Source organism: Mesoplodon densirostris, chromosome 1 (assembly GCF_025265405.1).
Source record: "Mesoplodon densirostris isolate mMesDen1 chromosome 1, mMesDen1 primary haplotype, whole genome shotgun sequence".
NCBI lineage: Eukaryota > Metazoa > Chordata > Mammalia > Artiodactyla > Ziphiidae > Mesoplodon > Mesoplodon densirostris.
This window is the reverse complement of record NC_082661.1, coordinates 171,999,714-172,015,343: the sequence shown is the minus strand read 5'-3', so window position 1 is coordinate 172,015,343 and position 15,630 is coordinate 171,999,714. Positions and strand designations below refer to the sequence as shown.

Below are 15,630 nucleotides of genomic sequence, written 5' to 3'. Positions count from 1 at the left end.
AATCATCTTACCAACATCAATACCATCTTAATTAAGAGCCTCTAATTATTTAAGGAAAGGTAGAGGCTAAAATGAACTTGCCCAAGGAACAGAGGACTTCATCTAGATTATCAACAAAGGAAGTAAACAGGGCAGAAAACACGGCCATGCATGCAACTCCAGTTCACAAAGTTATTTTGAAAAAGAAGAAGAATTAAACTTATTGATTACAAAAACAGAAGATGAAAATCTGTGAGTTTAGTGTGAAAAGTGAGCCATGCTGAGCTAGGGAAACAAGATGAAGGGAGAATAGGAAGTGATTATTCATGTACTGAGGAAATAAATTTCTTATCTCACACCTCACACCCTGTGGGAGGTGATCCTAGTGTGACATCTTAGCGCATGATACTAGAGAGAAAACCATTCCACCATAGGACTCAGTGCTAGAGAACCTGAAACTTACTTCTTTACTATTTGTGAGGAACTCTAAACAGAACCCAATAAAGTGGTTCAACACTTTTGAATTTTAAGGGATGCTGTCTTCAGACTTTATGGATCCCCACTAGTAAAACACATATGTCACAGACAGAAAGCAAAGCAAACCAGATTTTCCTATTTCAGCAGTTAATCAATATGTCTTTGAAGATTTGGTGAGTGATTTTCATTATCTAGAAGTTAAAAACAAAGGTTCTGGAACCACAGTATGCATGGGTGTTTAGGCACTACTGCTTAAAAGTTGAGCGACCTTGGGAAAGTTCCTTAACCTCGTGCTGTCATAGTTTCCCCATCTATAAAAGGGATAAGTAATATGTACCCTAATTCTTAGAGTTGGTGGGAAGGTTAAATGGCAAAATAAAGGTAAAAGTAATCAGAAAGTAACAGACACATAGCAGTCATTCAATGAATATTAACTATTCTTATTATTCTGAAGAATATAGCAAAGCTGCTCTCAAAAGCCTGCAACCTGATTTGTCGGTCTCTGAACCTGTATGCTTATGTTCTTTATTGTTACACGTATGTCTCACTGTAAACTAACAAATTTCTGTATCAAGCAGATACTTATTAAAAGATCACTTTTGGGGCTTCCCTGGTGGCGCGGTGGTTGAGACTCCGCCTGCCGATGCAGGGGACGTGGGCTCGTACCCCAGTCCGGGAGGATCCCACATGCCGCGGAGCAGCTGGGCCCGTGAGCCACGGCCGCTGGGCCTGCGCGTCCGGAGCCTGTGCTCCGCAACGGGAGAGGCCACAGCAGTGAGAGACCCGCGTACAGAAAAAAAAAAAAAAAAAAAGCTCACTTTTGTAGGGATTAAGATTTTTCAGAAAAAGACAAATTAAAGAATTTTTAATTTTTAATTAGAAAATCAGATTCTCTAAGCTCAGAAAAAATAAATTAATTAAATAGCAACAAATTAAAACGGACAGTTTTGCGTACTTGAAATAAAAGTTTGAGTCCGGGTTTCTGCAGTTTCCCTATCAGTAAAATGAGGAGGCTGGTCGAGAGGACCTCCAAGGATGCCTTCGAGCTTTACCAACCTCTAACGCGGGTGGAGGGGATTTAACTTTAATCCGGTTTACCGGAATTTTAAGTAGTGACAGTTCAAGATAATGAATTGAAGTGGAACACGTGCTTGCGTAAACCTGGTCGGCCCAAACTGTTCCCCCTCCGGATTGGCCGTTCACGTTCCGGGGGTGTGGCGAAAGAGCGAAGAGACCAGGTCTTAAACACTTTCAATCAGGCATTAGCGCGGTCGGCCTCGCGGTCTGGCCACGCCCCCACGCCGGCGTCTCCCGGGGTCCTTCCGTGAGCGTTGATATGATTGGCCGGCGGAAAATAGTTCTCTTTTCCTTCCTGGCTGCTTGAAGATTAGCCGCCATTATGGTGAGTCTCCGCGGATCCAGGGATCATCCGATGTATATCTGAGCCATCCTCCGTCCCCTGGTCCCGCCGTTAGCACTGCGGCCGCCCGAAGCCCGATTGCTCTTCCCTGGCCGTGTCTGACGGAGGCCGGTTGCCGAGGGCCGGGGAGCCGCCGGCGGGGAGTCCGGGCTGCGCTGTCGACCCAGACATGCCGGGCTTCGGAGTCCACGGAATGGGGACTGCGGGAGCGGCTGCTGTGTTTGTCGGCTTCGTGGAGTCTAGTGGGTGGGGTGGGGTAGGGTGAGGAGAGACACATCGCACTTGAACGCTTAATTTGGGGTAGGCGGTTCGCCGGTGAAGGCAGCCCAGGAGGAGAAGAGGGTGTCGGCAGCGCCCGGGCGTGTTGCGACGACTGAAACCGTTTCCACGTGTAAGCTAGAATATTGTCAGCCGAATGGATCGTCTTGTTTCACAGGGGGGAAACAGGCCCCGGGAAGAGGAGCCACTTTGAAGCTTGCCCTGTCATGATTAGTTCATTAGAAGGTTCACCTGTTTTTAACTCCACTTTATCTGCGAGCTGTTTTTCCCTTGACCCTTACTTTCAAAAACTGAATATTGTTGAAGTGAACTTAGTGTGGTGTGGTTTTTTAGGCTGCAGTCGAAAATTAGCAATCAGTCTACTCTGAGAGCTCTTCTTTTCCTTTTGGGTGAAATTTTTAGTCAGTGTAAGCACGCCGAATGCCTACATTCCATGGTAGTCACTCAGTGTAAAAGAGCAACGGGGCCATTCAGAAGGGTACAGTTTTTTTTTGTGGGGTGTAGCGTTGGTCATTCAAAAAGGATAGTTTACAAGGAGGTGGTGCAATGCTTGTCACATCTGTGCAGGATGCAATAAACAGGGTGCCGTGACAATAACATTTATAGAATCACAGCTTTACTCCAGAGAGGTAGGCTTTAACTGGGGGTGATTTTTGCTTCTGAGGGGACAATTGACAAAACTTGGATACATTCTTGGTTACAACTGGGAAGCGCGGGTGCTACCGGCATCAAGTGGTTAGAGGTCAAAGATGCTGCTAAACAGTCTAAAATGCACTGGACAGTCCCCACAGCACAGAAGTAGCTGGACCAAAATATCAGAGGTTTGAGAAACCTTGCTGCAGAGTGATTTCTGTAATGAAGTGAAGTAAGGCGTTTCCAGATTTAAAATCTTGACAGATTCAGAATGTGGCTGTTGAGCGTGTTTTCTTGATGCTGTTTTTGTGATGGGGTGACCTGTGAGTTAGGCACTGTGCTAAGTGGGTTAGGAGGAGATGGGAATTTGTGCATTTTTTTCTTTTTTTCTTTTATTGAAGCTTTCTTGCCACTAATCCATGTGACTCCTGAGTATTTGAAATGTGGTTCCTGCAGCTGAGGAATTGCGTTTTAAATGTTGTTTATTTTAAATTAATTATCCACAGATGGAGAGCCACAGGGTCTACTGATTTGGACATTGCAATTCTAGCTCTTGGAAAATCACAGCGGGTCAAGATAAAGGTTGACTAGTTTTACTAATGAGTGTTGTTATGTTTTCAGAACGACACGGTAACTATCCGGACAAGGAAGTTCATGACCAACCGACTACTTCAGCGCAAACAAATGGTAAGGAAGGGTACGTCAAAGGTTGGTTGTTATTCAGTTTTGAAGATGTATTTCATTATAATAAACACTAAACTTGGTAATCTTTTTAGGTCATCGATGTCCTTCATCCTGGGAAGGCAACAGTACCTAAGACAGAAATTCGGGAAAAACTAGCCAAAATGTACAAGACCACACCAGATGTCATCTTTGTGTTCGGATTCCGAACCCACTTTGGTGGTGGCAAGACAACTGGCTTTGGCATGATTTACGATTCCTTGGATTACGCAAAGAAGAATGAGCCCAAACACAGGCTTGCAAGAGTAGGTGTCCTCTCTGTTCAACAGCTGCTAAAGACATTTTTTCAGTAACATTGTGTTGTGGGTGCAGTGGAATGAGCAAAAGCAAGCAGTCTGCAGGGGGACAACATACTAAAGAACTCTTAAGGGGTTGAGAGAAAAGATTCTTTGATAAATACACTGAGTACAGTTCAGAATGGGGTCTGCAGGATTTGAGGAGGTGACATTTGATCTGTGTCTAGAAGAGCAGGTAAAGCAATGCTCCTGGAGGTAGGAACTGGAAGTAGGTAGGGGGATGAGTTTAGAAAGGTAGGTTGGCACCAAATTAAGTGAAATCTTTACTCCCAAACATCCGAGTTTGGGCTTAACTTAATAGGTTGCCAGGAACCATGAAAGCTTTTGGATCACTGCCTGAGTACCAAGCACTACACAGTGACCTACAGTTGACCGTTGAACAACACGGGTTAGAATTATGAAGGTCCACTTAGCGCAGATTTTTTTCAGTAGTAAAATCTGTATTACAGCGATCCGAGGTTGGTTGACTACACAGATGCGAAGGGAAGTGTGGATGTGGAGGGCCAGCTATAAGGTATACTCAGATATTCAACTGTGTTGAGGGTTGGCACCCATATTTGTGCAGTTGTTCAGGACTCAACTGTATAGCAGTAGAACGGGCAAACTCCCTAGCTTACATACTAAATTGTGAATGAGCAAATGGATTGTTACTTTGAAATAGTTCTTGTGCCTGCCCCCTTTTAACTTTTTTTCCTCCTTGCTGTTAGGTAAAATCTTTCCATTGAATAGGTATGTGGTAGATAGATGCTGCACTCTTTTAATTGGGTGGTCTGGGAGACCTGGCTGAGGTGAAGTGAAGCCGAGATCCTTGTAAAGATTGGGGAGCATTCCCGTAGGCAGCAGGAAGAGCAAATGCAGAAGTGGGCAGAGTGAAGATAGGTAGCTGGATGCGGTCTCCGTGGTGGGGTGTAGAGTTCTTGGGAAAGATTCCTCTGTCAGCTATGAGTAGTAAACAGGGAGTTGAAATGGAAGAGACCCTGAAAATGTGGAGACCTAGCGAACTGTAGGCTCAGAATCATAACAGCATGCACGGAGCGTTGAGTGCACACTTTTCCTGTGCTGTTTTCTATTCGTGCTATCTCTCAATTTGATGACTGTTTCTGTTCTAGCACAAACAAGTATTGTTAAATGTACTTGAAGAGTTTTGACTTCTGAAGCTGTATTTCTTGAGCTCCAGCCTGGTCACTTTCCCTCCCGGATTAGTATGTAACAATAAGTTGATGTTTGCAAGTCACTTACATTTATATGTATATATATTTCTTTCTTTTTCAGCATGGCCTATACGAGAAGAAAAAGACCTCGAGAAAACAGCGAAAGGAACGCAAGAACAGAATGAAGAAAGTCAGGGGGACTGCAAAGGCCAATGTTGGTGCTGGCAAAAAGGTATAGTTTATCAAGGGAAATACAGAAATGTCAATTCCAGGTTTCTAGTTTGTAGAAAGGTGGGGTTTTGTTTTCTTAATAACCTTTCTTAATGTTTCTTCTTTTCCCACTTCTTCTGGATTACAGAAGGTAACCTGTTTTGAGAAGCCACGTAACGTAGTATCTTAACAGCTCAGTAGAGTAGCTTTGCCCACCCCTTGTCAGCTCACAGATTAGCACAGCATGGGGCCACATCGGTTCAGTGGTCGGTAGAGTGATCCTGGTGGGTGCCTTGCAAGTCCTATCAGGAAAGTTTTCATTTTACTGCTAATTACAAAGATTGTTAAAGGGGGAGCAGATCTAGTTTCCCAAGACTTGTTTTCTTAAAATTGACAGCTGATTGAAGAAGCAGCTGAATCAATGTGGCCCGTGTGTTCCTGGCATGCTGGAGAGGTAGCACAGTTCTCCATTGCTTTCCTCTCCAGTTAGTCAGGACTTAAGTGATTTTAATGATGAGCTTTTGACCAGCTTTGCTATAGCTAATTGTAAATAGTTGAATGGAACTAAGGTGTTGGGTTGTTAAATTAACAAGTAATCAAGTGTTCTGTGAACTTTTTTTTTTTTTTTTTTTTTTTGCCTTTTCCCTCTACTTTCTTGGAATTCTTGTTCATCAGAAATGAAGTGTCTAGCAGGTACTGAGATTGTGAGCACGGTGTGGGGATGCATCACCTTCACTAAGATTGCTTTGATGCTTTGCATGTTGGCTTTTGGAAGAGAGTTTTGTAGTATAGTCTATTATAACACCACTGCTATGGTTTAAAATAGTATATTATGGGCAAAGGAGAAAAACTTTAAATGACGTTTATTTTGGAAACTCAAAAATGCATGTTAAGTTGGGAAGTGCCCCAGTGGAGGAAGGTAGCCGCTTTTAACTGGCACTTGGGAAATGCTGTGTTCCAGAGCGCCACATACCCAGGAAATGGCTTTACTTAACACAGGGCTTGGGAAGGGTTCTCTCATCCAGTCATGAGCAGTCTTTCCCTTGGGGACTCTGGAGATTGGTTGATTCTCTGGCAGCTTTGGTGATAAACTGGTCCAGAAAATCTGGCAAAGCCTCTGTCCGGGGAGCACACACTGAAAGCTGCCTTTTACTGTCTCCTTTACTGTCCCATTGCTTTTTATTAGTTGATCTCCAGCTTTCCACTTGATGCCCTTTTTTTTTAGTTGGAAAATTTCCAAGATAATTGAATATTCACATCAAAGCCTTTGATAAATATGCTTTTCCCACAGGTACTTAAATACTTTTGTACATCTGAGCAGCCTAAACCAGTAACATGTAAAGTGGGCTGAGAGTGGGTTGGGACTAGTAAGGTTTTGAAACAGTGGTGGTCACCGCTGGACACGCTTCCTCTCACCGTGACTCCCCGCCAGACCAGGCAGTAACGTGGTGTGCCTGCTCCGGGCTGTAATCACATTGACTTCCGGGTGCCACGGAGTTGTAATGGACTCTGCCAGAGGAACTGCTTGCTGCTTAGTTAGAAGAACCGCTCCCTGTTTGTGAGGCTTAGTATACTTGTTGACAGAAGTTCCAGAAGTTGAAAAACAGTCAATATTTGTGTTCTGATCTAGGTCTGAAGAACTTTTTTACACATTGTTTTCTTCATTCAGCCTTTGAGTCCCGTGTGTTAGTGCTCAGCGGTGATGTGCAGAATTTAGCCCTGTGGGGACCTGAGCTATCACTATTCCTGCTTCAGGTTGCACTAGTGCATTTCACTAGCACTGCTCTGAAAAGCGGCTGGAAAAGGAATGCATAAACGAGCATGTGTATTCTTTGGCTCAAATAAAAAAAGGCATAGTAATGTCCTTTGAACTTAGATGTTGGAATTCAGACATTGGAGTTGCACCTTTCGGGTATAATAGAGTTGTTTTAAATTAAGGAATAGTCTCGTGTTTGAAGAGCAATTGAATTTTTTTTTTTTTTTTACATCAGCTGAGTTCTGCCTTTTTAAATACTAATTCACACTACTTGTGTTGATTGTGGATGGTGGCTTTTAAAGTACTGAACTGAGACAGGTTTTAAAAGACTTGCTTGATCATTTAGAGCTCTCCCCTTGTGGTTAAATTAGACTTCAGTCTGTGATGATTCTCAGGTCTGTTGATGGTGCTAGTGTGCCCAGCACGGTGTTGCTGAGCAAAGCAGAGGCGCCTTCATTTGTAAGTAGGCAGTGGCAGCCTACAAACCATAGTAATCAGGCAGGCTGTTCTCAAAATTGGGTGGAATAAAATCAGTGAGTGTGTCTAGGGAGTGCTCTTTATACAGTTGCAAAGAACAAAATAGTCATTAAGGTATCTGATTGCATGCAGATTATTTAGGAGTTTGAAAAGGGACTATTAATGAAATGTTTCTTTTCCCTCTTCCCTCCTTTCCCCCTTCCCTGCCACTGATTCAGTGAGCTGGAGATTGGACAACAGGTATAATTCAAGCTTTTCGTTTAGATCGCTAGCCTCCTTGGTCATTAAAAATAGAGCATGTGAAATGATTTAGAAGTATATTTACAAATGCTCTCAAGAGTTGTGCCTCTTAAAAACTAGCAGTGACATGGTTTTGTTGTCAAAACTTGTTTTTTGTCTCATCCCTAACTTGAATGTTTGTGAGTTTTATATCTTGATGCTTACATTGTTTTAAGATCACACAAACTTAATATGGTCTAGGTTACTAATGTTCGTTCTGCATGAGTGTCATTAATTTTGGGGTTTGTTGAAGACTTTGAACTTTAATTTTTAAAGGCAGTTGCTAACTAAATTTTTCTTTTTCTTTAATTCACAGAAGGAATAAAGACTCTGCAGTGACTGTATCTGTGGTGATTGTGCAGATTTTTCATGAGAGAGTTAATAAACTAAGACTTTTTACATATCTGGTTGTTTGGAATATATTTGAAGTTTACTGGGAGGGCTGTAAAATTGGTTTGCTGTTTAACAGATTTAGAGTGCTGCCCAAGTTCACATGTTCCATTAAGCATTCAGTGAAAACTTCCTATGTTGGGGTGGTGTTTGTCCTTCCCTTTAATGGCACAAAGATGTCAGGGTGTAGAGTATTGGCAACGTGACAGCATGTAGGGCCAGTCTGGTGTGCTCATGTTAATACTTGGTATTATAGTTGGTCAGTCTCTGAAAGAGACTCTTGAAACCTGAATTCCTTTTTGGTCTTACTAGAACCCCACTTAGTCTTTGTTACGGAAAAAAATTTGCTGGCCTTGATAGAAATTAAGTTACTAGATTGCATTCTCATCATTTATCCTGAAGTAAACAGGATCTGTCAAAATTGTTATTTGTCTATTGCGGGGTGAATATTGGTGTGTAATGTGTAATTGCTTGGTAAATCTGATTGTGCATGGGTTTTATGAAGCATTGAGGGTTATCTAGTGCTACTTTTTCTTTGCCAGATGCTTATTCTCACACTGGCTTTTTTAGGCGTCAAAGTTGAGAACCTGAAATGTGGGTTATTGGTCAGTTGTGTGGGGTTGGGGGATTTGAGGAGGGGGTTGTTTAAGGTTGCTGGGGGGTTGGGTTGCCATTTAAGAGGATAGGAAACATGAGTAGGAGACCTTGGGTGTTTGGGAGGGGACAGAAGAGGCATTAATGGTTCATGGGTTTTGGATGTCATTCTTCCCTGAGGTGGGTGTGTGATTGGTTTCTACCTTAAGTGGGTCCATGTAGGAGTCAAGCTTATAAATGCTATTAAGAACTATGTCAGTGGATGAAAAGCTTCAGAGAAAACTCAGGAAGCAGTAGAGGACTGCTTGGCTGGTTGGGTTGAAAGGGGAACCAGGAAAAAGCAAGAATCATGATAGCAGAAGGTATGTGAGGGTTGCAGGAAGGAGTGGTTGAATATTTTGGAGAGAGCATGGTGAGAGGCCTTGACTTGAAGAAGGAGCTATAGCCTGGGAGGGCAGGGATGTGACCAGGTAAGTGAGGGGCCAGAACCTGCTGGCCCAGGGTGCAGAGGGCGGCGGGGTGGGTGTAGTTCCATTTGTGGCTCTGCTGAGGCTGCATACTTGGGTTTGTGGTAACCATGGCCTTGTGGGTTCCCTTGCTAGGGAATCTGCTTTGTGCTCCCTTAATAGGACCAGGAAATAAGATCAGATGGTCTCCTTGTATAGGAAGAGTTTGGAGGAGTGGGGGATTTAGGTCTGCACACTTCTGTTTTCACCAAAATGGCTAATGGGTGGTGTGGAATCCCTGAGGGATTTGAGGTGAGTGGCATTTTTAAATGCGCAGTGCGTGGAGGCCAGAGATCATCCATGCCTGGTGGAGATGCAGTTCCCCAGGACTGATCTAGGGTGTAGGCGCAGAGATGGGCTGGTGAGCAGCATGTAGGGGCAAGAAGCAGAAGATGCTGGGAGAGGTTATATTTGGGATGGCTCTGGACAGGGCAGGAGATGAAGCCGAGCAATGGTGGGTGGGGGTGGGGGGTGACCCCAGGGGCCTGTGGTCACAGAGTTCAGGAGCAGGGCTAGAAGAAGCAATGGAGCAAGAACCAAAGGGTAGGAGGTGGTTTTCAGAGTGAGGTACTAGGGGTTGGTGTGAAGACAGGGCATAGCTGCAGGGAGCCTGATGAGGTGAAGTTTGGCAACCTAGTCACAAGGTGCGTAGGCCTTTCCATTGGGATATGCTCGGGGAGGGCAGTTTGCAATCATTCAGCCAGTAGTCTCTTTGAATGGAATCGGGATTAACTCTGGTTGAGCCTGTTTTTCTAGGGGAACTGCCTGGGCTAGGATATTACAAACTTCACGAACAGGCAGTCTTGTCAGTAAGCTTTGTTGGACAGGCAAAGCATTTCAAAATAGGACAAACATGGAGATCCAGATTCCTAGCCTCTTGAGTTATCAGAAGAATCAACAGCAGGCCCACCTTCCTGCATGGTAACAGTTGGCAAGGTTAGAGGGTGGGCTGTGTGCCTCAGGGTAGGTGTTCTGTCATCCCCCGCGGCCTCTGCTCCTGCAAGCTAGCCTGCACCCTTGTCCACCTGCTCTCTGGTCTTGTGTCCCCTTGCATGCTGCTTAACTAACTTCTAGTCCAGCTGGGTGTCTGGGCGAGTTGCTTGGTACCCTGATTGGGTTAACTTCTCTTTAAATTGGGGCCCCCAAGGGTACCTTCTCTGCTGACGTGACTCACAAGGCTATTTTGAGCCTCAGATGATAAAGCATCTGTGAGAATAGTTTGGAACCTGAAGTGCTGAGCAACTGTGTGACAAGGACTAGCAAGGACTAGCGTTCAGTTGTGCACAGTTGTGCTGTGGAACTCTAGGATTGGAGATTCAGCACTTTGTCGGCCCTGACATTAACCAGACCATACTGCTGTCAACAGGCTTTGAAAGAGCCTCTGTGAAAATGCAAAGTTGACTTTACTCATCAACAGTCAGGGAGGGCACATCCCTTCCCTCAGCTTGGCACTTGTGGAGGCTGTTGCTTCATGAGGATAGCAAGGACGAGTCTGGCGAGAAGTTTAGAACTGCACCCCTTTGTTCCACTTGGAGCTGCACGTGCCCAGGTAGTCAGCCAGCGTTGAACTGCTCTGCTCTCTTCCCTCCAAAGAAGAGGTTGAATGGCAAGTTGATTATTCTGGGCTCTCCTTAAAGGTAGCATCTTGACAAACACCATACTCTTGTAGCCGAGGCAGTTACTGTATAAACAGTTACTTCCTTTAATCTGTACAATAATCCTGAGAGGCAGGTCTCATTGGACCCATGTTGGGAGAGGGTTTAGAGCAGTTAAGCAATTTAACTAAGTGGGGTGGGATTAGAATGCAGTTGTTTGACTGCAGTCTTTGTGCATTTACCCATTGTTAAGCAAATGTTAATTGAGCAGCTTGCTTCCACAGGGTGTATAATGGCGTGCAAGACTATACCTACTACGTTCTGTATTTGTCTAACTACTTGTAGTTAGGGTGCCTGTTGCCAGTAGTGTTACTGAACAAGTCATAGATGACCATCTGAATTCCCCATTTACTGAACCTGCTGTGTGCGCTAGTCCCTGTTCTGGTAGCTGGGGAGATGGGTGAAGAAGCTGTCCCTGCCCCCAATGCTCAGAGGGGCTTAAGCACCTTGTCCGGGGTCTCATGGCCTGGTTTCTGCTCCTTACCATGAAGCAGCAGACTGTAATTATGTTAAGTTAGGTGGTGGAAATCCAGAGGTGAGAAAGTCTTCCAAGAGTAACACTAACGGGTAAAATGTGATCTGATCTGGGCACACGGGAGCAGGTGTCTCACTGGGGCTATGAAAGTAGAGAAAGATCACATGGAGATGCACCAGTTATCCTGCAGGGGAAGAGTGGGGATGAGGTGGGAGAGTGCGGGAGCAGAGTGCAGGTAGACTTCGTCATCCTCAGTGAGGTGCAAGGCGCTGCGGTGACTGGTGGCTTCTAGCAGTGTTGCCTAAAGCATTTCTGGTAAGAGAAATTCTATTTCAAAAATAGGTTTCAGGTTGGCTGCAAGAGCACAGAGGTGTGACGATTGATTGATTTTTTCACATCTTTATTGGAGTATAATTGCTTTGCAATGGTGTGTTAGTTTCTGCTGTATAACAAAGTGAATCAGCTATATGTATACATACATCCCCATATCCCCTCCCTTTCGCGTCTCCCTCCCACCCTCCCTATCCCACCCCTCTAGGTGGTCACAAAGCACCGAGCTGTTCTCCCTGTGCGATACAGCTGCTTCTCACTAGCTATCGATTTTACATTTGGTAGTGTATATATGTCCATGCCACTCTCTCACTTTGTCCCAGCTTACCCTTCCCCCTCCCCGTGTCCTAAAGTCCATTCTCTATGTCTGTGTCTTTATTCCTTTCCTGCCCCTAGGTTCTTCAGAACCTTTATTTCTTTTCTTTAAGATTCCATATACATGTGTTAGCATACGGTATTTGTTTTTCTCTTTCTGACTGACTGCACTCTGTATGACAGACTCTAGGTCCATCCACCTCACTACAAATAACTCAATTTTGTTTCTTTTTATGCCTGAGTAATATTGTATATATGTGCCACATCTTTATCCATTCATCTGTCGATGGACACTTAGGTTGCTTCCATGTCCTGGCTATTGTAAATAGAGCTGCAGTGAACATTGTGGTACATGACTTTTTTTTTTTGGCGGTATGCGGGCCTCTCACTGTTGTGGCCTCTCCCGTCGCGGAGTACAGGCTCCGGATGCGCAGGCTCAGCGGCAATGGCTCACGGGCCTAGCCGCTCCGCAGGATGTAGGATCTTCCCGGACCGGGGCACGAACCCGTGTCCCTTGCATCCGCAGGTGGACCCTCAACCACTGCACCACCAGGGAAGCCCCTATGACTCTTTTTGAATTACGGTTTTCTCAGGGTGTATACCCAGTAGTGGGATTGCTGGGTCATATGGTAGTTATATTTTCAGTTTTATAACAAACCTCCTTACTGTTCTCCATAGTGGCTGTATCAATTTACATTCCCACCAACAGGGCAGGAGGGTTCCCTTTTCTCCACACCCTCTCCAGCACTTATTGTTTGTAGATTTTTTTTTGAAATAATATTATTTGGGATCTCAGAATTCTTACTGAAATATAGAACTGTACTTCTTTGTAACAGGACACAGAAAGAATGAGGGATAATCTGTAACTCTGAGGACTAAATTGTTTCAAATTTTCCTAAAGATTATAAGAAAAAGTATTAATCATATCATTGGTTCCAACCGGTGTGAGGTGATCCTCATTGTAGTTTTTTTTTTAAATAAATTTATTTATTTTTGGCTGCATTGGGTTTTCATTGCTGCATGCGGGCTTTCTCTAGTTGCAGTGAGTGGGGGGCTACTCTGTTGCAGTGCACGGTCACAGGCTCTAGGTGCGTGGGCTTCGGTAGTTGTGGCACATGGGCTCAGTAGTTGTGGCTTGCGGGCTCTAGAGCACAGGCTCAGTAGTTGTAGCGCTCAGGCGTAGCTGCTCTGTGGCATGTGGGATCTTCCCGGACCAGGGCTTGAACCCATGTCGCCTGCATTGGCAGGTGGATTCTTAACCACTGCGCCGCCAGGGAAGCCCCTCATTGTTGGTTTGATTTGCATTTCTCTAATGATTAGTGATGTTGAGCATCCTTTTCATGTGTTTGTTGGCAATCTGTATATCTTCTTTGGAGAAATGTATGTTTAGGTCTTCTGCCCATTTTTGGATTTGGTTGGTTGTTTTGATACTGAGCTGCATGAACTGTTTATATATTTTGGAGATTAATCCTTTGTTTGTTGCTTTGTTTGGAAATATTTTTTCCCATTCTGAGGGTTGTCTTTTCGTCTTGTTTATGGTTTCCTTTGCTGTGCAAAAGCTTTTAAGTTTCATTAGTTCCCATTTGTTTATTTTTATTTCTATTTCTGTAGGAGGTGGGTCAAAAAGGATCTTGCTGTGATTTATGTCATAGAGTGTTCTGCCTGTGTTTTCCTCTAAGAGTTTTATAGTGTCTGGCCTTATATTTAGGCCTTTAATCCATTTTGAGTTTATTTTTGTGTATGGTGTTAGGGAGTGTTCTAATTTCATTCTTTTAGATGTAGCTGTCCAGTTTTCCCAGCACCACTTATTGAAGAGGCTGCCTTTTCTCCATTGTATATTCTTGCCTCCTTTATCAAAGATAAGCTGACCATATGTGAGTGGGTTTATCTCTGGGCTTTCTATCCTGTTCCATTGATCTGTATTTCTGTTTTTGTGCCTGTACCATACTGCCTTGATTACTGTAGCTTTGTAGTATAGTCCAAAGTCAGGGAGTTTGATCCTCCAGGTCTGTTTTTCTTTCTCAAGATTGCTTTGGCTGTTCAGGGTCTTTTGTGTTTCTATATAAATTGTGAAGTTTTTTGTTCTAGTTCTGTGAAAAATGCCATTGGTAGTTTGATAGGGATTGCTTTGTGTAGTATAGTCATTTTCACAATGTTGATTCTTCCAATCCAAGAACATGGTATATCTCTCCATCTGTTTGTATCATCTTTAATTTCTTTTATCAGTGTCACTTGATTTATTTATGCTGGCAAAGCAGAGGCTTTCCTGAGTTCTGGAGCCCTGTAGTGTGAACCTAGGGAGTAAAGACACCTCAGTTTCATTTGTCCTTCCCCTTCCACTCACCCTTGAACTTCCTTTCCTGTATGCTAGACACTGTGGAAGTGAGACCCCCCAGAACAACAGTGTCCACGGTCTAGTTGGGAGTTAGGGACAAGTGAGGTTCTGATGGGAAATGAGGCTGGAGGGGTCAGCAGAAAGGAACATTGTATGCTGGGCTAAGGATGTATGTTGTTCAGTATTTTGGTTGAATAAAAGAAAACTCTAGAGATAAGATGTTCAGCAGCGGATTGACTGTCTTTGTCATGGTGAATTCTTTGCATGGAGGGTACTTAAGCTCTTGGACTGCTCATGTATGTTGGAGAGGGGATTTGTGCAGGAGGTTAGGGGTTGTTGAGATGGCATCCAAGCAGTCTAGCTTAGTGGAAAAAGGACTAGACTGGGAATCGGGAGACCTGGTTTCTGATCCCTAGTCAGCTGACAGCTGGCTGGGGCCCTGGATGGGCAAGGGGCATCCCTTTCTTGGGCCTCCATTTCCCTGTGTTTAGGTGAGATACAAGGGCCGGATGCGTGGGTCCCAAGCGTGGTACCTGGGGGCTTGTTAAAAATGCAAATGCCCATGTCTCGTCCCAGTTTCCAGAGTTACTAGTTCTGGGTGGCACCGAAGCATCTGACATTTTAACAGCTTCCAGGTGATGCTACTGACGAGTTAGGTTAGGGAAACTGGACTAAAAAGTCTCTAATGTCCCTTCTGCCTCTGAGAATTCTGTGTCTCTGAGGGAGACTGTCCTTAAGAAGCTGGCAAGTAAACAGTAATACTACTGTTACTACTGCTAATAAAAGTAATACAGAATAGCTAACATTTATTGAGTGCTTTCTGTGTGCCAGGTATTGAACTCAGTTTCTCTCATTTACCTTTTATAACCACTATGAGGGAGGTATTCTTATCCCTGTTTTACAGATGAAGAGATTGAGGCTCAAAAGAGATTAGTGCATTTGGTCAAAGTTATGCAGGTTTGACTGCCTGTGGTACACCTCGGGACATTTGTGGAACTTCCTAGTAAGGAGCTAGAATTTGCACTGAGTCTTGATGAGTCCAGAGAGATTAGCTAAGGCAGTAGTTCTCCAAATGTGGTCTGACAACTGGCAGCATCCGCATCCCCCTGGAACTTGTTAGAAATGCAAATTCTCAGACCCTACCCCAGACCCACCGAATCGGAAACTGTGGGGCCAGCAACCTGTGTTTTAACATGTCCTCTGGGAGGTACTGATGCAGGTTGAAGTTTGAGAACCACTGAGTTGGGGGTAGAGAATGACATTACAGGGGACACAGTTGTGGAGACCAGGAAGGGCAGTGTTGCAGACTGGCCCATCACTGGCCTTCCCTTT

At 44.3% G+C, this 15,630-nt stretch overlaps 2 protein-coding genes across 6 annotated transcripts in view; one reads left to right on the top strand and one right to left on the bottom strand.

Moving 5' to 3' along the window:
- The window catches only part of POLR3A (RNA polymerase III subunit A), a 52,943-nt gene extending 51,487 nt beyond the window's left edge, over positions 1-1,456 (bottom strand). The window contains exon 1 of the mRNA XM_060111569.1: positions 1,412-1,456. The gene's annotated coding sequence lies outside the window, so the exon portion shown is untranslated. The remainder of the gene's footprint in view (positions 1-1,411) is intronic.
- A 316-nt stretch (positions 1,457-1,772) lies between these two features.
- The window catches only part of RPS24 (ribosomal protein S24), a 452,664-nt gene continuing 438,806 nt past the window's right edge, over positions 1,773-15,630 (top strand). Inside the window, exons 1-7 of one of the 5 annotated variants that reach the window (XM_060111526.1) lie at positions 1,773-1,858; positions 3,410-3,475; positions 3,565-3,774; positions 5,098-5,208; positions 5,862-5,879; positions 7,638-7,659; positions 8,015-8,101. In XM_060111526.1, the coding sequence (XP_059967509.1) occupies positions 1,856-1,858; positions 3,410-3,475; positions 3,565-3,774; positions 5,098-5,208; positions 5,862-5,867 (396 nt within the window). In that variant the 5' untranslated portion in view covers positions 1,773-1,855 and the 3' untranslated portion in view covers positions 5,868-5,879; positions 7,638-7,659; positions 8,015-8,101. Of the gene's footprint in view, positions 1,859-3,409; positions 3,476-3,564; positions 3,775-5,097; positions 5,209-5,334; positions 5,392-5,861; positions 5,880-7,637; positions 7,660-8,014; positions 8,102-15,630 lie in introns of those variants that run through there. The other 4 variants (XM_060111536.1, XM_060111517.1, XM_060111511.1 and 1 more) reach the window with 4 other exon arrangements.